Here is a 21,516-nt window from a genome sequence, read left to right as displayed (position 1 = left end):
CCTCCCCACCTGCAGGAGAGAGTGGTGTGGGAGGGGCCTCTGTTCCCATGGATTCCGGCCCCACATCCTGCTCCAGACCTGCCCAGTCCCAGACCTGTTCCAACTCCCTCATCTGGAGCGGCTTCCCCATTCCCCGGTGCTGCCCGCCCGCTGCACACCCCGTGCAAGACCCCACCCTGCCCTCTGGATGGGACCCCATCCCTCCTTCAGTAGCTGCTGCCCACCGTGCAGTGCCTGACCCTTGGGTTCTTGCTGCGTCCTTCTCCCCAGACCTGGGACGCAGCGGCCGCCTCGGGACCCACGCAGCCCCCGGGGGACCAGACTCTGATGCTGGTGGGGGCGACAGCAGGGCAGGCCTGCCCGTCACACCACTGGCCCCAAAGCCATCCAGGCTGGTCGGGTGGACCCCCCCGCACCCCCCCAAACAGCCAGACGGGAAAGGTGCCCAGCCGGAGTTCACTGCCACCCAGGCGCCCACGCACTGGCAAACGGCCCTGCCTAAGGAGTCTGTGACCCTCTTCGTGGGGCTTTACCCCCTCTCACTGCTCGGCCCTACAGAGCCTCACGCCTTGGGCCCCGAAGACCCCGCCGAGCCGGGGAAGTGGGCACGTGGCCCCTGAACCCCTCTACCTCAGGCTTCCCCTGGGTCCTCAAGGCTGGGTCCCCAGAGTGGGGTCCAGAGCGGAGCTGAATGTCCCGCTGCCCGGCCTGTCACCTCCCTCTGGCTGGATGGCCTACCTCTTGTGATGGGCTCCGTGGTCGGCCTCCTTGCCTTGGCTCTTCTACATCTCTGCCCCCATTTGCTCAGACCAGCCTGCCCATCTGGGCTTGGGGTGGCCGCAGGCCTGTGGCCAGCGCTGGCCCTGCCCTCGCCGCTCCTCCCTCTGCCCTGTGCCCCGCGCACACGGGTCTTTCCTTTCCCCTCCGAGTCACTGACCGCAGCGCCGCAGGGGCCTGGGCCAAATGCCGCGGCAGCCCAGGAGACCTCCCTAGGCGCCCCCGCCCCATCCTTCACATCAGTGAGTCGCCCTGCCCACCCCTACGCCTACACACTGCATCACCCGGGCCGACCTCCGGGGGACGGGACCCGGGGGCTGACCGCACAGCACCAGCTCCAGCCGCATCCCCGGGCCCGGCCCAGTCTCCTCCTGGCGCCGGACGGCCCTGCAGGAGAGCCGGACGCTGCCGAGCCCAGCTGGGACTGCCTGGCACAGCCCTCGGAGCGCTCACGAGGCCAGGCCCTGGCACGCTCCAGGACACGCGACCGGTGGCTGGCACCGGCTGGAGCCTCTGCCACCCCCGCCCCCTCCTCCTGTGCGGAGCCCCAGGTCCACCTCCCACTCCCCAAGGCCCCACACAAGGCTCTCCCCACGGTCGGCACCCAAGGGGGTCTCCTCCTCAGCCGAGTCCCGGGGTCTGCACATCGTCCAGACCTGTCTGCCCACCTGGGCAGGAGGTGTAGCCTGGCACCTGACCACCTGTCCGTCTGCTCGTGGCTCCGCCCTCCCAGAGATCCCTGGGCCCCCAGGTGCACGGAGCAGCGGGACCCTCCCCCTGAGGCCTCCACACCGTTTCTGCCACCGGAGCCCCCAACACCCAGCCCCCAGCCCCCCCTTTGAGGTGCTCCTTCATCCCTGACCCCTTGGGATTGATCATTCTGGGGGTGCAGGGGCTTTGCCGTTGGACCGGCCCTAATTCACTCTTTGTCATGCCACCCCTGGCTGTGTGTCTTCTGATTCTGCAGACCCTGTTGCCTGTCCCCCAGGGCGGGGGCAACACCCCACCCTCCCCGAGTCTCAGCCTCCCTGCCCACACAGATGGGGGCATGGAGTCAGCCTCAGCGGTTCTGTGGGGCACTATGCTTCTGGATGTCCCACCAGACCCTGGTCCTCTGTCCCCAAAGTCTTGGTCAAGAGCTAGGGGCTCGGCCGGAACAACCCCATTAAAGGGACAAAGTGACCCCTCCACAGGCAAGGAAACTGAGGCTCAGAGACACAGCGTCTCATTGGGGGCCCCCCACCCCAAGGAGGCACAGCCAGGGTCCCAACCCCGCAGCCCCTGGGTCACCATGCAGGAGGGCCCAGCCCAGGAATGGGATGCCGCCTCGGGGTCCCCCTGCCTCCTTCCCTCTCCTCACTGGGTTTTCCTCTCCTTCTCTTCCCTTTTCTCCCCTTCTTCCCTCCCTTCTCTTACCTGCCTGCCCTCCTGCACCTTCCCGGGAGGATCGCCGCAGGCGGTCGCCAGTGCTGCCCTCACCCCCCGTACTCGGTGCCCACTCCACGTGGCCCCCGGGGGCCCCTTCCTTCATCTGCAGCCTGGGGTTCCCAGGACCCCTTGAGCATCCCCACCTCCTGCCTCGTCCAGCCCCTCCTTTGCTGCCTCTCCCTCCTTTGGACCACTGTCCTGTCCCCTGCCCTCATCCCGTCCTGTCCCCACACGTCCCCTTTCTGTCTTCACAGGGGCCCCACTGCCCCTTGCCCTCTCCACCCTGTCTTCCCCCCACTTCCTCCACCCACCACCGGGAAGGACACAGCCCGGCGGGAGAGCCTCAGGGTCCACAGGGCACACCCCAGCCGCAGCCTCACCTCCACAAGCCTTAGGACCTCCCTGCCCGTCATGGGCAGCAACCGTCCCTCACGGACCCAGCACCCTTGCCTTCCGGGGTGGGCCGGGGTCTGGTGCCACCCAGCGCCCATCTGCAGTGGGTCAGCCCCTGGCCACCAACCTGTGCTGAGCCGCTCTGAGCCCAATGAGGTGTTCCTGGGGCCCACACCCTGTCCAGCCATCCCTCAGGGTCCAGGAGCCATGGGGCACCCTCTCGAGGCTCTGGCGGGGACAGGGGCGCCAATCCCCAGGTGCCCGGTGCACGCTGGCCGCCGCTCGCTTGCTGCTCTGTCCCACTCTGGTTTGCGGGCCGGGGCTGGAGCCTGGCCTGAACCTCAGCGCTCTGGGCTCCGGCCCTGACACCCTGCCCAAGGGGCTGGGCCACTTGGTCCCTGTACCCCCTGCTGCTGGCTCGCCCGGGCTCCCAGGGCAGTACCCGCTCTGAACGACAGACCACCCGGACCCGTGGCAGCACCGCCCACCAGGCGCCCAGCCTTGCCAGGGCGGGGGCCACCCCACCCCCGGATGCGGGCCCTTGGGTGGGCCCAAAGCAGCCACGCCCCTCCGACACTGTAGTTTCAGGCCTGGCTTCCCCCAGTCCCCTTGGGCCAGCCCAGCACACAGCCGGCCCCATCCCTTGCCCTCTTGCCACTCCGGGCTCCCTAGAGGCCTCCTGGGACAGGCTGGCCAGGGTGGGAGAGCCAGGCATGGAGATCACCAATGTGTCCGAGGTGGATGTGTGCTGGGAGCAGGGGGCGGGGGGCTCCTCTGGCCCCCAGAGCTTCCCCTGGGGGACCGGGAGCCCCTTGCACTGTGCCAGCTCAGCCCCTACCTTACAAAGCCAGGCCCTTGAGGACTGTGTGACCCTGGCAGGTGGCCCCGAGTCCAGTGCCCTCTGGAAGTGAATGGACCCAGGGTCCCCTCGCTGCCCTCCGACGGCCCCTAACACTGGCCGGGCCCAAGGGGGGCCTGGGGAGAGGCTTGAATCCCCCAGGGTGGCTGGAGGGGTCCGGGAGTAACGCCCAGCCACCTGGGAAGGGTCAGAGGTTGGCATGCGGGCACGGTGGCTGGGGAGGCGGTCAGCCCTGGGGTCCGGCCCTGCCAGCCTAACGCCTCCTGCTGGGCATCCAGGTGGCCGCACGGCCGCAGCCCAGAGCGAGCCAGACTTAGATGAGGGATACGGGCGGGGCGGGAGGACGAGTTCCCTACTGGCCCATAGGGTCGCTTTTAATCTGCTTAAACTGGATTCAGTCTACACCCCAGCCACTGCTGGTGCCAGCAAACCCTTGCGGCGCTTGTCACGGAGGGGACGGCGCCCCCTCTGCCGGCCCCCTTCCCCTGCGCCCAGGCGTCCGAGGTGAGGGACTGGGGTGAGGCAGGGGGCGGGGGGGGGCGGGTTCCCCAAGCCCAAGGGGACCTGGGGCGACTCATAGCCTCTCTGAGTCTTGTTTTCTGTTGCCAACCGGGGACAAGGGGCCCGTCGGCCGGCAGACCCATTAGATTCGGGAGAGAGGGTGGCAGGAAGTCGCGTCTGTGTGTGGTACGTGAGCGTGTAGCCCCGCCGGCCGCTGGGTCAGGGGCCTGGAGCGCGTGTGGGTCCGTGCGCGTCGTCGGAAGCATCAGCACGTGCAGGGGGCTTTGCTCAGCGTGGCCGGACGGCCCGACGCGCTCCGCGACTCTTCACGAGGGACCCTCACGTGCGCCTCGCCCCGCCCTGCCCCGCCCTCCACAGCGGGAGTTCCCAGGGAGTTCAGAGGGCGGCTGCCTCCTGTCCCTGCCCCGGCCGGCCACCTGCAGGCCCTCCTGCCCCTGTCCAGGTCCTCGGGGCTCGCGCCCGAGCCTGCCCCCACCCTCAGTCCAGCTGCACCCTCTGAGCCCCGCTGACGCCTCCAGCTCGCCCCCGGCTCACCCAAGTCAGCAACCTGGCACCAGGTCTGGGAACTGAGCCAAAGCCATAACTGGACGGATGCTTGTGACAACGGATGCTTGTGCGCACAGCCAGGCCCTGGGGCTCTCCCTGCACCACCCCGCAGTGGGCTGGGCAACGCGCCCCCATGGCTTCAGTTTCCCCATTTGTTACGTGGCGCTGGGGAGCCCCGGGGACTGACCCAGCAGGCATTCCTCTGTTCCTGGACCACAGGCTGGGGACGGGGGGACAGCGGTGACTCCTGGGAAGGCACATCCCAACTGACAGGAACGAGAGGTCCCACCTGAGACACGTGGATTGGGCAGGTGTGAAGCCCAGGAGACCCAGAGGGGTCTGCCTTCTCCACGGGCAGAGCAGGGCCCCCTCAAACCCTCTCTCTGGTCACCACCGTGGGGTCGCAGCCCTAAGGCCAGGCCAGGGTGGGGCAGGGAGAGAGCCGTCCCTCGGTGACTGCAGAGACCCTGCTGAAGGGGCCCTGGGCTGCTCTCAGCTCCCCTCAGAGGCTGCTAAGCCCACCTGCACACCTTGCCCCCCCTCCCCCCAGAGTCAGAGCTAGGGTGGAGTGGGGATGCTGAGGGACGCCCGTCCCCCTCCAGGAGCTGGCAGTCTGCCCAGCACGTGCCATGCCGTCCAAGGGGGCAGGGAGCAGGCCCGCAGGCCTGGCAGAAGAGGGCAGTCCTCCAAGCTCAGGAGAAGCCGAGGTGGGCTGCATGCAGGAGGCAGCGTTTCCGCTGGGCCTTAGATGCCTGGAAGGGCGGAGGAGGAGGAAGGGCATTGCAGGCGGCTCAGAGGGAGGCGGGGAGACGCCCACAGTGCGCAGCGGCTCTGAGCCCGCCTGTGGCACTTTGCTTCTGCTCTCTTTCCAGGACTCTGTGAGGCAGGTGCCACCACACCCCGACTTTACAGAGGAGGGAACAGGCCCAGAGAGCACCGGGCACTGGCCCGTGGCCCAAGGATGCAGGAGCCAGGATTCCAGCTCGGGAAGATCCGGCTCTGAGGCCCAAGCACTCACGTGGCCCGCGGCCCCTTCCACGCTGGGCTGGTGCCCTCAGGGCCGGGGTGGTGAATGTGGTACTAAGTCCAGTTTCATCATCTGTAAAGTATGGGGTGACTGGACAGTCCCCGAGGGCCTGCTGGACCAGAGGAGGCCTCGGACGCCGTGGTGGGGCCACGCTCTTCATCCCGGGAGCGCTGAGCCTGGGCAGAGACCCAGGGCCCGGGGAAGGGTCTTCGAGCAGAGAGTGGCCACTGCCTGAGGCCCGGCGGTGCAGGTGGGAGAGGAGGACGCGATCTTGGGGGCGCAGAGGAAGGGACGGGCCCTCGTGCACGCGCCCACACGCACGTGCACACGCCAGGCCCACAGCCTGGTGCGCCCCACACCCTGCCCGCGGCACGGGGGCCGCAGAGCTGCCGGGCTGGGGCCAGGCTCCTGGGGGAGGCTGGGGAGGCCCACGCCCAGGCAGCCCAGGCTCCGCGGTGCCAGTCCTCCGTGGGTGGCAGCAGCGCGGGCACCCTGCCCTGCCCTCCGCGCCCCAGCCTGGGCGGAGGGACCTACCTCAGGAGGCTCTCCAGGCCCTGTTTGCTAGAATTCCTTCTCAGGAGCGCAGAGCTGCTCATGACGCTGGCGGCCGCCCGCCTGGCCGGCGACCTGGCCTGACCCCAGCCCTGGGGACTGGACGCTGCTGCTGCTTCTTCAAAGGCTCCCGCCTGCGGCCCTCAGCGGCTGCCCTGTTCCCTCCGCTCCTCCTGCCACTGGGACCCTCTCCCCTCCTCTTCCTCTCCTTCCCCCTTTCCCTCCTTCTTGCTCTGTCTCTCCCTCTGTCTGGCTGGCTGGTCTCTGGCTCTGATACCCCCTCCCCTGTCTCCTCTCTCTGTCTGCTGGTCTGTGACCCTCCGTCTGTCTGTCCTGGCCCCTCTGGCCCCTGGGGGTCTCCTGGGCCAGCTCCCCACTGGCTGCCCCTGGGCTGTCCGAGTGCCCCTCTGTCCCTGCCTCTGCGGCCTCGCGGACTCTGGGTCTCTCAGCCCCTCTCCTGCTCCAGGACGCCTAGCAGCTGCTTCCCGTTGGTTCCCCCCAGCCCCCTTCTCCGCCCCCCTCGGTCTCCTCCACCTCCACCTCCCCCTCCTTCTGAGACTAGTAAAAATGTCAGAGAGAAAACCCTCGCAGCCCAGCAGCCTGGGGGCTTAGCAGGACCTCAGAGGCCTGTGATGGGCAGGCGGCAGCCTCCCTCCCTCCTCCTCTGCCGCCTCCCCCCTCCCCTGCCCTGGCCACCTTGGCGGCCGCTCCCTGCCTTACACGCTCCTCCCTCCTGCATCCCATCTCCATCCGCTCACTGGTGCCTGGTCCCCCACATCTGCGTCCCCATCCCTGCCCGCCTCTCCCCTTGCCCAGCCCTGGCCCAGCTGCTCTCTGGCCCTCTCCCCTGCCCTGCCCAGCCCGGCCCGGGGCCCTTGCTCCTTCCTCCGTTGCCCCTCGGCCTCCCTGGTCCCACACTCGGCCCCTCTCTCCTCTCTTTTCCCCTCTGGTGTCTCTCTGTCTCTATCTCTGTCTCCCTCCTTCCCTCCCCCTCCCTTCCTCTCCCCTCCCTTCCTCTTCTCCCTCCTCCCCCTCCCTCCTCTCCCCTCCCTCCCGTTCTCCATTTTCCCTTTGTTTCTTTCCAGCCCTCTGCTCCTGTTATCACCTCACGGGGGAGGCCAGGGCACCCCAGGAATCCTGTCTGCTCCCCAGTGGGGAGGCTGCTGCCCTCCCCCGTCCCCTGCCAGACGGCACTGGAAGGTCGGAGCAGCGACGCCCCGCAAGGCAGAGGCCAACACAGCCTCTCCCGTCGGGATGGGAGAGCCATGCTCCCCAGAAGTGGCCAGTGGCACGAGGTCGGTGCGGTGGCCTGGCCAGCGGCCCCCCTTGCCCCCGGGCTCTGGCCAAGGCCCCAGGAGGAGCAGCCCAGCCCACTGTTTCTCCGGTTGGGCTGAGTCGCCGTGACTCACTGGAGAACACGCGAGGCGAGTGGCCGGACCAGGGAGGGACCAGACTCGGGCTCGCTCGCTGACACTCGCCGAGGGCCAGCTCCTTGCCGAGCGAGCTTTCTCACGTCCAGGAGCTCACGGGGCTCGCCAACGCCCACAACCACCCTGAGAGGCAGACGCCACCGTACCTGTGTCCCAGACGGGGAAACCGAGGCTCAGACTAGTACCCGAGGTCGGAGAGCAGGGGCCCAGCACAGCCGGGACCAAGCCCAGCTGCCAACAGCTGGCCACCACAGCACTGGCCCGGCCACCTCCCTCCATCCCACGGCCGCAGAGGAATGGCCCTCTTGCTTCCCCAGCTAGTCCGACCGCTGGCTGTGCCAGGCAGTCAGGGCCAGTGAGCACCTGCGGATGTGTGAGTGGACAGAGGGTCAGGTTAGGCTCAGACCAGCAAGCAGGTGGACACGTGGGTGAATCCCTGTGTGCTGGAGGGGGCAGCAGCGTCAGAAAAATTCCACGTGGCCCAGAGGTCCCAGTGGCTCAGGTGGTGGCTGGCTGGTGAAGACTTTGCGGGGGTCGGGACGTCCGGCTCAGACGCCCCCCCACGTAACAGGCTGTGTCCCGTGGCCCACAGCCTGCCCCTCCCCCCGCACAACCCAGAGGAGCCAGAGAATGTGGGGGGTGCCGCCGAGAACAGCTGTGCCCACTGCCCGTCCCCAGCCTCCAGCCAGAGCTGCGGAGACCTCAGGATTCTGGTGGGAGGAGGAGGAGGGAGGAGGGAGGGCGACGGGGCCAGGCCTCAAGCTGAGCCAGATCGCCCAGGGAAAGTAAGCTTGTGTTTCATTTCCATCTCAACCTGCCCATCTCCTCCTTGCCTGCTGCTCTTGGTTCCGGAATCCCAGTCACAGCCAGCCAGGCACGAAATGTGCCAAAGTATATTCTGGTTCAAAAGAAGGAAAAATATTTCCACGGGGTAGAGGGCTGCCTTGGGGTGGCAGGAGTTTCCTGTCACTAGAACTTAAATAGAGTTGCACGATTACTTATCAGACTGATGGGTGGGAGGTAGCAAGAATAGATCTTTAAATGCAGTGGTCAGGATTCAGTTTTGCAATTAGGGCATGTCCCAACAGGAACAATAGGGCAGAGTATTTGATGTCAACTGTACCATTATTTGTCCATCCATCCATCCATTTATCCACCATCCACCCATCCTCCATCCATCCTCCATCCACCCATCCTCCACCCATCATCTATCGATCCATCCTCTATCCATCCATCCATCATCCATCCATCCATACTCCGTAAGTCCATCCATCCATCCATCCATCCACCCATCCATCCATCCTCCATCCATCCTCCATCCATCATCAATCCATCCTCCATCAGTCCATCCATCCTCCATCCATCCATCCACCCTCCATCCATCCATGCACTCCATCTGTCCTCTCTATACAGCTATCTGTTTTTCCATGTATCATCTATGAATCCATCAATTTCTCAATCTATCTATCCATTCAATTGTCCATGTAAACAATATATTCTTCCGTCAATTCATTCAATCCATTCAATACGTATATACCCATGTCCATCCCTATCTCTTTACATTTCTTCATTGAGCAAGTGTCCACCCACCCACCCACTCCTCTATCCCTCCATTCATCCATCCATGTACATACCCATCCATCCATCCATTTATTTAAATGCCTTAATACATGTAAAACACTTAAAAGAAGCATTTAGCTAGTCATCCACCTATCCTGAGCATAATATCTACTCAATATGTTAATCACTATTATCTATGTATTCATCAATTTGTATATCTATTTGCCCATATGTACAACTGGTGAACTATTTGTTCATTCTATAATACATTCTTCTATCTCTCCAAATATTCTACTGTCCTCACATTCATCTAAATATTTTACTATTTATCCTTCCCATTCATAGATCCATTCATATATCTGCCTATTCATCCATCCATATGTCTAACCATCTTCCCACCTAGCTAGTCAGACATCCAATTGTGCATGAATACATATATGTTTGTCCTGCCATATACATAGTTGTCCATTATTTTGCCCATAAGGCCATCCAAATGAGTTAATACTTAAAACAGTTGTTGGAACAGTAAATTGTCAATAAATGTTAGTTACTGTTATTTTCATTCATCTATTCATTCATCCATATCTCATCCAAACAACCACCTAGTCATTCATCTCTAAATTTATCTTTATATATTTTTCCACTTATCCATATATTTTTCACAAACTTATTGAATGCTGACTGTATTCACTTTTTAGGTGCTGGAGTTTAGAATTAGCAAAGTTCCTGTTCTCACAAAATGACATTTAGTGGGAATAAAAAAAATAAACAAGGAAGTATATATTGCAATATATCAGATGATGGTAAATGCTATAGAAGATGGAATTCAGGGTAAGAGGATATGGAGTTATGGAAGGGGTTGATATTTTATATATGAGAGTCAAAGAAAACCTCATGGGGAGGAATAAGCCTTTCCTTATTTGTAAAGAGACTTGAGTACAATAGCTCCATACATCGATGGAAGAAAGTGTTCTAGGAAAAGAGAACAGTGAGTGAAAAATCCCTGATTTAGGTCTGACTCTTCACCAATTTATCTCTTCAATAGTTCATCCAGCACCAAGCCATACATCTATTTACTCAGTATCTGTCTTCCTATTCTTCTGTCTCTTTCTATATTTGCCCATCTGTTCATCTAAAACTCTACCCATTACCCAATTACATCTATATTCATCTGTCCAGTCGTTTATCTATAACATTCCATTTATCTACCCATCCACCAATTCATAATTCCACTCCGTGTGTCCATACACCAATTCATCCATCCATCCATCATCCATCTATCCATCTACCTGTTCATTCATTCACGCATCAATCCACCCATTCATCCACCCATCATTCATCTATCCATCCATCTATCCATCCATTCACTCATCTACCCATATATCTACCCATTTATCCACCCATCATCCACCTGTTCATTCACTCAACCTCCATCTATCCAACTATTCATTCATCCATCCATCCACCCATCCATCCATCCACCCATTACATATCTACCCATCTATCCACCCATTAGCCATCCATCCATCCATCCATTCACTCATCCATCCATCCATCCAACCACTAATCCATCATCCATCCATCCACCTATCCACCAATCAATTCACACATTATCCATCCAAACATCTCTCCATTCATACATTTATCAATCCATTCATTCACTCATCCATACATACGTACACACATACATCACCCATCTATCTATCCATCCATCTGCCCATTATCCATCCATCCATCCATTCACCTATCCATCCACCCACCCATTTACCCAAAGTTCATCTATCCAATCACCCATCCATCCACCCAACCATCCATCCACCCATCCACACATCCATCAATCCACCCATGCAGCCATCCACTCATCCATCCATCATCCATATATTCACCCATCCATCCACACATCCATTCATCCATCCATCCATCCATCCATTCATTCCTTCATTCACTCATTCATCCATCCACCTACCCATACAGTCATCCATCCACTCATCGATCCACCCATTCATCCACCCATCATTCATCAGTCCATCTATTCACTCATCCCTCCATCTATTCATCCATCCACACATCCAACCATTCACTCGTCCATCCATCTATCCACTCATCCACCCATCCATCCACCCATAATTCTCCATCCACCCATTCTCCATCCATTCATTCATCCACCCATCCGTCCATCCATCCATCCATCCATTACACATTCATCCATCCATCTACCCATCCATCCACCCATTATCCATCCATCCATCCATCCACTCATCCACCAATCAATTCACACATTATCCATCCAAACATCTCTCCATTCATACATTTATCAATCCTTTCATTCACTCATCCATACATACATACACACATACATCACCCATCCATCTATCCATCCATCTGCCCATTATACATCCATCCATCCATTCACCTATCCATCCACCCATCCATTTACCCAAAATTCATCTATCCAATCACCCGTCCATCCACCCAACCATCCACCCACCCATCCACACATCCATCCATCCACCCATCCATCCTCACATCCATCCATCCACCCATCCATCCACCTATCCATCCACCCATCCATCCACCCATCCATCCCTCCAACCATTCACTCATCCATTCATCCACCCATCCAACCATCCATTCATTCCTTTATTCACTCATTCATCCATCCACCCACCCATACAGTCATCCATCCACTCATCCATCCACCCATTCATCCACCCATCATTCATCAGTCCATCTATTCACTCATCCCTCCATCTATTCATCCATCCACACATCCAACCATTCACTCGTCCATCCATCTATCCACTCATCCACCCATCAGCCATCCATCCATCCATCCATCATCCATATATTCACCCACCCATCCACACATCCATTCATCCATAATCCATCCATCCATCCATTCATTCTTTTATTCACTCATTCATCCATCCACCCACTCATACAGTCATCCATCCACTCATCCATCCACCCATTCATCCACCCATCATTCATCAGTCCATCTATTCACTCATCCCTCCATCTATCCATCCATCCACACATCCAACCATTCACTCGTCCATCCATCTATCCACTCATCCACCCATCCATCCACCCATAATTCTCCATCCACCCATTCTCCATCCATTCATTCATCCACCCATCCGTCCATCCATCCATCCATCCATTACACATTCATCCATCCATCTACCCATCCATCCACCCATTATCCATCCATCCATCCATCCACTCATCCACCAATCAATTCACACATTATCCATCCAAACATCTCTCCATTCATACATTTATCAATCCTTTCATTCACTCATCCATACATACATACACACATACATCACCCATCCATCTATCCATCCATCTGCCCATTATACATCCATCCATCCATTCACCTATCCATCCACCCATCCATTTACCCAAAATTCATCCATTCAATCACCCGTCCATCCACCCAACCATCCACCCATCCATCCACACATCCATCCATCCACCCATCCATCCTCACATCCATCCATCCACCCATCCATCCACCTATCCATCCACCCATCCATCCACCCATCCATCCCTCCAACCATTCACTCATCCATTCATCCACCCATCCAACCATCCATTCATTCCTTTATTCACTCATTCATCCATCCACCCACCCATACAGTCATCCATCCACTCATCCATCCACCCATTCATCCACCCATCATTCATCAATCCATCTATTCACTCATCCCTCCATCTATCCATTCACCCACCCATCCATCCAACCATCCCACCATTCTGTACCCATTCATCTACCCACCATTCATCCATTCATCCACTCATCCATTCACCCAACCATCCACCCATCCATACATCTATTCATCCACTCATCTATCCATCCACCCATTCATTCATCCATCCATTCACCTATCTACCCATCCATCCACCCATCATCTATCCATCCACCCATCCCTTCATTCTGTACCCATTATTCTACCCAACATTCATCTATCCACTCATCCACCCACCCATCCATTCACCCGTTCATTCACTCATCCATCCATCCATCCGTCCATCTGTCCATCCTTCCATCCATCCATTCATTCATCCAACCATCTACCCATCATCCATCTATTCATCCACCCTTCATCCTTCCATCCATGAACACTCATCCATCCACCCATCTACCTATCCATCCGTCCATCATCCATCCATCTCTCCACCAACCTATATCCATTCATCCACCCATCCCTCTACCCACCACTCATCTGTCCAATCACCCATCCATCCATCCATTCACTCATCCCTCTGTCCATCCATCCACTCATCCATCCACCTATCCATCCATCCACTCATCTATCCACCCATCTATTCATCCATTTGCCCACCATTCATCCATCCATCCATCCCTCAATCCAACCATCCATTCACTCATCTATCTATCCTTCCATCCATCCATCTACTCATCCATCCACCTATCCATCCATCCACCCATCCATTCACCCATCCACCCACCCACCCATGCATCCATCTTCCCACCAGTCATTCATCCATCCATCTACCCATCCATTCACTCACCCATTCACTCACCCATCCATCCCTCCATCCATTCACTCATTCATCCATTCACTCATCCATCAATCCCTCCATCCATCCATCTACCTATCCATCCACCCATTCATCCACCCTTCATCCTTCCATCCATCCACTCATCCATTCATCCACACATCCACCTCTCTGTCCATCCACCTATCCCTCTACCCTTCATCCTTCCATGCATCTATTCACTCTTCCATCTATCCATCCATTCACTCATCCATCCACCCACTCATCCATCCACCCATCCATCCGTCCACCCATTCATCCACCCATCTGTCCCTCTACCCATCATCCATCCATCTACTCACTCATCCATCCCCCCATCCATCCATCCCTCCATCCACCTATTATCCATCCATTCATCCCTCCATCCATCATCCAGTTGTTCCTGCTTCCTACCTTTCTTCATCTACCTTTCCTTTCATTCACACTTTTCTCTCTTGTTGAGACTTTTGTTTTCCTTTTTTCTTTCTTCTGTGACTAAGACATGGTTCATAAGCTTGTGGCTGAAGAACATAAGAGAGCATACCCTCTCCGCAGTAGGCTGAGTACCACAATAGAACTTAAATAGGGGCTGGAGAGGGAGGGATCTGCCCTCTTGTTCAGATGTTCTCAACACACACACACACACGAGTCCACGCTTATAGAGCTGTATCCCAACGAAAGGTGCATTAAGCAGTGAGAGCTCATGGGGAGTGGGGTGCAGAAGAGAGGTCAGGGCTGTTGGTTTCAGTGGCTCCTGGGTGACTCCAAGTAGAGCAGTGTTTCCGAGTACTCATCTGTCTTATATGTGCCTGGGTCCAGCAAAGGGAGAGGAGCCAGGGTGGTGCAGTGGTGGGTATAGAGATGAAGCTGGGATTTGGGGAAGGGCTGGGACCAGGAGAAAGGCTGAAGGCTTCTTTCCAGATTCCTCTAGAATCAACTAGCTAGCTGCATCTGTCCCAAGTCCCATTTATCTTTCGAAGGGAGGCAACTGAGAGAGGAGGAGAGGGTGAGCTGGCAGCCTTGGGACCTCAGAAGGGAAACCATCAACAAAGCAGTTTCCTCTCCCCAGGGAGGAAGGGGTACAGACACCTTCAGAGTGAGGGGCTTGTGTTTTTCCCTGGGAGCAAGAAGGAGCAGCTTCTGAGATCCCACCTGCCAGGCATAGAGCAGGGCAGTGACCCTCTGCCGGTCCTCACCAACAGCTCATGGGATAGTGGGGAAGCCGAGGCTGTACCCACCGCTACTACCCCCCAGTTACTGTCACCCCCACCCTCTGCCGGCTGTCCCTGCTGACCTCTGCAAACGCCCACCCCCAGAGCTGGCCCTGCTCCAGGCTCTGAGGCCAGAGCCCCGAGGCCCTCCCACTGCTACGGGGTGAGGTGGACTCAGTTCCTAGGTTCCCAGACAGCCCCTCCCTGCCAGCCAGTGAGACCAGACAATGCTCCCCCCGCGAACCCACCAACTCCCACCTTCCCAGCTTGGAGGCAGTTAGCTGACGGAGTTTGGACAGGCTGGCCTGACCCCAGGAAAGGGCCGGGGCTTTCCTCTCCCGCCACCAACACCGCCCCCCCCCACCCCCCACACCTCTTATCTGTCTGTGTCTGGCACTGCAGGGCTGTGCTGGCTGGGCAGTGTTAGGAGGCCTGATTTCCTCAATCCTCTTATCTCCTATAAACTCCACACCCGCACAGGCCCCAACCCCCTCCCTTCAGGCTCATGGGTATGGGGGAAGGGGCAGGGGCTGGGCTGGCTTCCCAACCATGGGCCTGGATTCCCATTTGGCCAAGCATCCCCTGGCCCTGCACCCCCAGCCTGTGCTTTCCCCTCTAAGTCTCAATTCATCATCAGCAGAGAGGGTCTGACTGTCTGCCTCGGCCGCACTCAGGGTTTGGGGAGCTTTGGGAACTCCCCTCACTGGTTGTCTTATGGCCCAGGGCCCTCCTAGAAAGAGGATCCCCAGATGCAAAGGGCTGGGGGCTGGGGCCTGAGAGAGAAGCTGAGGGCTCCTTTCCAGGTGGCTCTGGAGAGGACCAGCTCATTATGGCCATGCCAAGTCCCATTTCTGCTTTGGAGGAGGTCCCTAGGGGTGTCTTCTGAGCTGTGCCCTATTCGGGGTGGCCCTCGTCTTCATGGGAACCTTGGGAGCAGCAGTGGTGGGGTTATTGAGCGCCTGCGAGGGGCTTCCCCAAATCCCACCCCTTCCCCAAATCCCATCTCTTCCCCAAATCCCACCCCTGGGTCACCCTGAGTCCTAGCTGGGTCGCAGGGGGCCTGGGCTCCCCAAAGAGCCCCTGCAGGGAAGCAGCGTTAGGAAACACATTCTAGCAGCAGGTTCAGCCCTTAAGCCTCAGCTTCTGCCCCTGGAAAGGGAGGCCCTAGCGCCTGCCTCACTGGCTGTACAGTGAGAACCTTGGCTTGCAGAGCTTGGCGAGGCTGGCGTGGCTGAGTGAGTGCTGAGTACCTACAACTCTGACTGTGTACATGGGGAAACTGAGGCCTCAGGGGCAAGGCTCAGTCGCTCCAGAAAGTACTAGGCCAGGTGCAGCAGCCGGTGCCGTGTGCCCTGGGGCTCTGTGCCCACCCGCCTCCTCCCCCCTGCACCTGGAACTCAGAGCCCAGGAGAGCAAAGGCAACACTCACGGCCCCACCCCTGCCAGCTCCAGGGGCCTCTTGCTGCTGCCAGGACCTTCCTCTTCCCCACTGAGGGCTGGCCCATCGCTCTGGCACCCTCTGAGGGATGCTGAGGCAGAGGCAGGCGGGGGGGGGGGGGTCGTGGGGGGAGGGCAGCACCGCACAAACCCACAGTGCCACCCTGGGGGGCCCGCCCGTTCTGGCCCGGAGACCCTCCTGGCTCTGCCCCGGTGGCTCCAGGGTTGTTTATGAGGAGACAAATGGGGACCAGGAAGGGGGCGGGCATGCAGGGAAGGGTTTCCGGCTTCCCAAATCAGCAGGGTGGGCCGTGCAGCGACTTCCCCAAGTGCGTGTCAAGGTCCTCTCCCTCTTCCCCACCCGAGGAGGGAATGGGAAGTGTCCAGATGGAGGCGGGAGGAGGCACAGGAGGAAGGCATCCATCATCTGGGCTGAGCTAGACCTCCCCCCTCCCCTGGGAAATTTCCAGGCGCCCGAGACCCCTGACGTGGGGAGGAGGAGACAAGGTCCACCTGGGGGTCCCAAGGCCTGACCCAGCTCTGACTGCTGCCTCTGGGTCTGGACCCCGGGCAGGTCTGGGGAAGGAGCCCTAGCGTGCGGCCCCCAATCCCTCCACCCCATCAGCCCGCTGCCGGGGCCGGGGTCTCATGCCGCCCGGCTCCACCCGTCCTCCTGAGTGGCCTTTGGCACTGCCCGCTGCTCCAGGGCCGTGTGCCCCGCTGTACCAGGCGGTGCCGGTCCTGCTGAGAGGGCAAGCAGGTGGGAGGGCCACCAGGTACCTGGCTGAGTGGGCGGTTCCCACCGGTGGGTTTCCGCCCCTCACATGCCACAGGCTCCCTCAGGGGGACGGAGGCGTCCAAGGCCTCCCGGCTGGCTCAGCCCCTCCCTCCAGCTGCCAGCTGCCCGCAGCCCCGTGGGGACCTGCGGCCTCTCTCCTGAAGACCCTGCAGCCCAGAGGGCAAGGCCGAGAGGGTCTGCAGGGACTGATGGCTGGGAAAGGGATCCTGCCCAGGGTGGCCCTGCAAGTTGTCCCCACCCTGCCTGCCCCCTTAGCTCAGCACACGGAGGAGTGATTGAGGCAGCGTCCCCTGCGCACAGGGGCCACGCCCTGCCTGGTGGGCAGTGGTGATCAGAGGCCTGGGGGGGCAGGGAGACACCTGCTCACCCCATCCCCCCTCCCCCGAGTCAGGGTCATCCAGGGCCAGAGCAGCCCAGCCCACCCGGGGCGGGTGCTGGAGAGGACAGACCACGCTCCATGCCGGCCCCCACCACGGGCAGTGGCAGATGCCAAGGGAGCCTGGGGTAGCGACCGCCCCGGGGGAGGGGAGGGAAGCCTGCAGAGGGGGTGGGGCGGCCAGGTAGGTTGAGGAAGGGCCTGTGCAAAGTCTGCGATGATTCCGGCACCTTCCAGAACTGGGAAGAGCTGGGAAGGCCAGATGGCGGGGGGAAGTGAGGTCAGGGTGGCCAGGGCAGGCTGCAGTGGCCGCCCTGGGGCATGGATTTTCACCGCTCCATGGTGAATGCTTCCACGCATGGGAAGACGTGGCCTGATGGCTTTTCAGAGAAAGAGCACGTGGCAGGGGCAGGGGTTTGGAGACCACCCTGTCATCCTGGCCAACCAGGGAGGGGCTGGGCTGCAGCAGCGGGAGGCCCAGGGGGCCGGCAAGCCTATCTCCAGATGGCAGCAGGAGTCCTGCATGGGTGCAGACAGGGGAAGGGCCCAGCGTGGTTCCGTCCGGCCTCGGGGAGGGTTGGGGTGCACATGGGGCCTCCGAGGGGTCTGGGGCAGTCCGAGGGGATGGCCCAACTTGGCTAGTTGGAGGGGCACGGCCTGCCCTGGATCCACAGACCTGAAAGCGCCCCTGGGCAGCACATGGGGGGCAGCGGGGGCAGGGGGGCAGGTCTCACCTGCTCGGCGCTGACCCCAGCAGACCCTGGCTGTCCTGGGGGCCCCTGGGCGGGGCTTCCTAGCCTCAGTCCCCTGCCTAGGCGTCAGGGACTTTCTCCCTCACCCTGGACAGGAAAATCCCCGCTTCCCTTAGTCACCTTGTGAAACGAGAACCCCACCCACCCTGGGTCTCAGTTTCACTCTGAAATGTCAGCGTCACATACCCCCCGTGGGGGTGACGTCGCCGGGCGCCCAGGCTCCAGGGGCCGGGGGTGCATCCAGCCGGTTCTTCAACCGAGCCCCCGACGGACCCCGCACAGGTGCAGCCCGAGGCCCGGGGACAGGCACCAGCGAGCCGCCTGGACCTGGGCTGGCGGCCATGCCCTCCACCGCCTCCTCCGTCTCCTCGGCATGCACGACAGCTGGGAAGGGGGTCAAGGAGGGGGCCAAGGAGCGGGCAGGCCCTGCCAGGCCACTCAAGCCGTGCCCTTCTATGGGCATGAGGTGGCCGGAGGAGCCCAGGGCCGGACAGCGCTGACGTGAGGAGCCCTTTCTGAGCGGGGACACAGCTGTTCCCCAGTCACCTGCTGTGTGTGGAGCGACCTGCCTCCCTGGAAGGACGGGGCTGTCTCTTCAGGGCACAGAGCCTGGGCCGTGCCCCCCTCCCCTCCTTGGCGGCGAGCGAGCAACGGGTCCCATCCAGCACGCCCTTCGCCCACAACAACAGCCCCCGGCCGGATCCCAGCTGCCCAGCCTCCCCACTCCCCCAGGGCTCGGCCCCCCGAAGCCCCCGCACCAGGTCCCCGTGGGATTCGGCATGGAGAAGACGACCTTCCTCCTCCCTCACACACATACACACACGCACACGCACACGCGCGTGCATGCACACACCCACACCACACACTCGCACACTCATGCACACACGCACGCACACACGCACACACACCACACACTCGCACACGCACGCACACACGCACGCACACACGCACATGCCCTGCAGACATTTCTGTCCTCCTCTCATTATCAATAGAAGCATCATCACAGAATCAGGTACCGCTGCCACCAGCCTCCAGCAGAAGAGCTGGGGTTGGAATCCACTTTGCGAGTCAACCCTGAGGCTGTGGGGAGCCCTGCCTTCGGGGGCTCAGCGGGGGTCCTAGTGGGCCCCCTTCCCCTCCCCTCCTCTCCCTTCACCCCCTCCCCCAGCAGCAGCTCTGGGGCAAGTGGGAGTCAGCCCTGGGCAGCTCCATCCCAGCCCTGTGGCTGCAAGCATCTCGCCTCCCCCAGTCTGGAGCCCCTGCTCCTTCCCTTCCGCTCGCCTGGGCAGAAGCCGGCAGCCCCTGCTGTCTTCCTCCTGGGCTGGTGGTCTCTCTCCACACAGCTCCCACCCCTGACTGTCAGAACACGTGTCCCTCCCCAAGCCCTGACCACTCCCATCTCTCTGGCACCTGCACCCTGGGGCAGTCGGACCCCTACGGTGTGGTTCAGCTTAGATGCCTGCCCTCGGCAGCCCTCCCCCAGCCAGGGACCCCCCTCCTCTGCCCCTGCACAGGCCGGGGGCGGGGGCGGGGGTTCGGGGCAGCGCGGGGAGCGCCCCATGGAGAACAGCTGCCTCCTGAGGAAGCCTGGGTCACACAGTTTCTCTGCCCAGCTCTGGCTGTGGCCACACGGCTGGTCCTTTTCGCCGGCAAGCCTCACAGCCTCGGCTTGTGCCCCCTCACATCCCACCGCCAACCAACAGCGCCTGCCTGGCACTCAGAAGCTGCGGCAACCTCAGCCTCCATCAGCACCGGGAGGGGGCGGCCTGGGGGAGGGGGCCCGGCCAGGCCTCAAGCACAGGCTTTGAGGACCCCGAGGCAGAACATCCCCTCTTGGCCAGGCTTCCTGGCCTGGGGCCCTCCCCACCTCCTGCCCTCACAGCTTCGGCACTGCCTGCCCAAGGCCTGGCTTCTTCCCCAGGTGTCCAGGCCGCATCCTGGACCCGTACCCGGCGTCCAGGCTTCCCGGTGCTGGGTCAGCATCCCGCTAGCTGGTGGGGAACCCGGACTCTCCCAGTGAGGCCCAGCTGCAGAGGCAGACGGAAGAGGCGTCTACCTGCCCGGGGTGAGACGGGGTCCCAGGAAGGTGCCCTGCAGGCTGTGTGCCTCCCCTGAGCCCCAAGGGTGCCACCGACCTCCGAGTTGAGCGTCCCCCCCACCGACAACGTGTCAATGCAGAGGTTTCTTGGGACCACAGCGCTCGCGCGGCCCGGCCCCGGGCCTTACCCTGTGCCTTCTTCCACCAGCGGTTCCTGGTGCTCCTCAGAGCCGGGGTGGCTGGGAGCTGCCGCCATCGGGCTGGTCCCTGCTGTGTGTGTGTGCTGCAGCTCTCAGCGCTTCCTGGGGCGGCTGCCCCGAGCCTCCCCTCACCCCCAGCCGGGTTTCACTTCCCCCTTCCGGCAGCAGGTTGAGGTTTGGAACATATCGGGGCTTGGGTTGGGGTGTTGTTTTTTAATCTGTTGCTGCAAGAGGAGAGAGAAAAAAAAAAAAAAACAGCCATCAGGAAACGTTAAGCAAGTTGCAGGGGCCTGGAGGGCAGAGAGGGACCGTGTGGAGGCAGAGGTGGGTGCAGGGGCTGGGACACCCGTGAGCCGCCCATGCTCCCCCTGGGGCCCCTGCAGCCCTGGCCTCGAAGCCCACCTGTGCGTGGCTGGTGTCCCCGAGCACAGGGCGCCGTCCTGGTCCCTGAGCCTCCACGTTAAGCATGGTGACCTCTCTGGAGGGAGATGTTCTGGATGCGTGCCCAGAGCTCGGACAGTCTAATCCCCGAGCCTCGGGCCATCGCCTGGCTCACCCCTCACTGGTCTGTGCTCTCCAGGCGATTTCTGGGGCCCGGCACGAGCTGCCCTGTCTGCAGGCCCCACGTCTTCCCTTACAGTTTTCTTTACTTTCCTGAACTATTGGGGTCCCCAGTCTCTCTGCTGCCCCTGGACTCTGCCACCTCCTGTGCTCAGGGGGCTCAGAACTGGCCCTCACCCGCCAAGCGTTCACCAGACCCCGGGGCCCTCCAAAGCATGCCCTCTCTCCCCTCTGCCCATCCCCACCCTCAAAGGCCCAGAAACGACTGATCCCTCCTGTTAAGGGCTGAACTGTGTTCCCCGAATTCATAGGTTGGAGTCCTAATGGCCAGCACCTCAGAATGGGACTTTATTTGGAAATAGGGTCATTGCAGATATAATCAGTTAAGATGAGATCATTAGGGTGGGTCCTCATCCAGCATGACTGGCGTCCTTATAAAAAGGGGAAATTTGGAGGCAGACTTGCCCGCCAGGAGACGCCATGTGAAGACGAAAGCGAGA

At 60.3% G+C, this 21,516-nt stretch overlaps 1 protein-coding gene across 3 annotated transcripts in view; it reads right to left on the bottom strand.

The window, feature by feature from the left end:
- Window positions 1-20,541, bottom strand: part of LSP1 (lymphocyte specific protein 1) — a 37,986-nt gene extending 17,445 nt beyond the window's left edge. Inside the window, exon 1 of one of the 3 annotated variants that reach the window (XM_057553002.1) lies at window positions 20,444-20,541. In XM_057553002.1, coding sequence (XP_057408985.1) covers window positions 20,444-20,511 — 68 coding nt within the window. In that variant the 5' untranslated portion in view covers window positions 20,512-20,541. Of the gene's footprint in view, window positions 1-1,071; window positions 1,252-6,086; window positions 6,601-20,443 lie in introns of those variants that run through there. The other 2 variants (XM_057553003.1, XM_057553004.1) reach the window with 2 other exon arrangements.
- Between the last annotated feature and the right edge of the window lie 975 nt (window positions 20,542-21,516).

The sequence above is a fragment of the Balaenoptera acutorostrata genome, chromosome 9, assembly GCF_949987535.1.
Source record: "Balaenoptera acutorostrata chromosome 9, mBalAcu1.1, whole genome shotgun sequence".
Classification (NCBI taxonomy): domain Eukaryota; kingdom Metazoa; phylum Chordata; class Mammalia; order Artiodactyla; family Balaenopteridae; genus Balaenoptera; species Balaenoptera acutorostrata.
The sequence above is the reverse complement of the archived record's forward strand: the minus strand, read 5'-3'. Positions and strand labels throughout refer to the sequence as shown.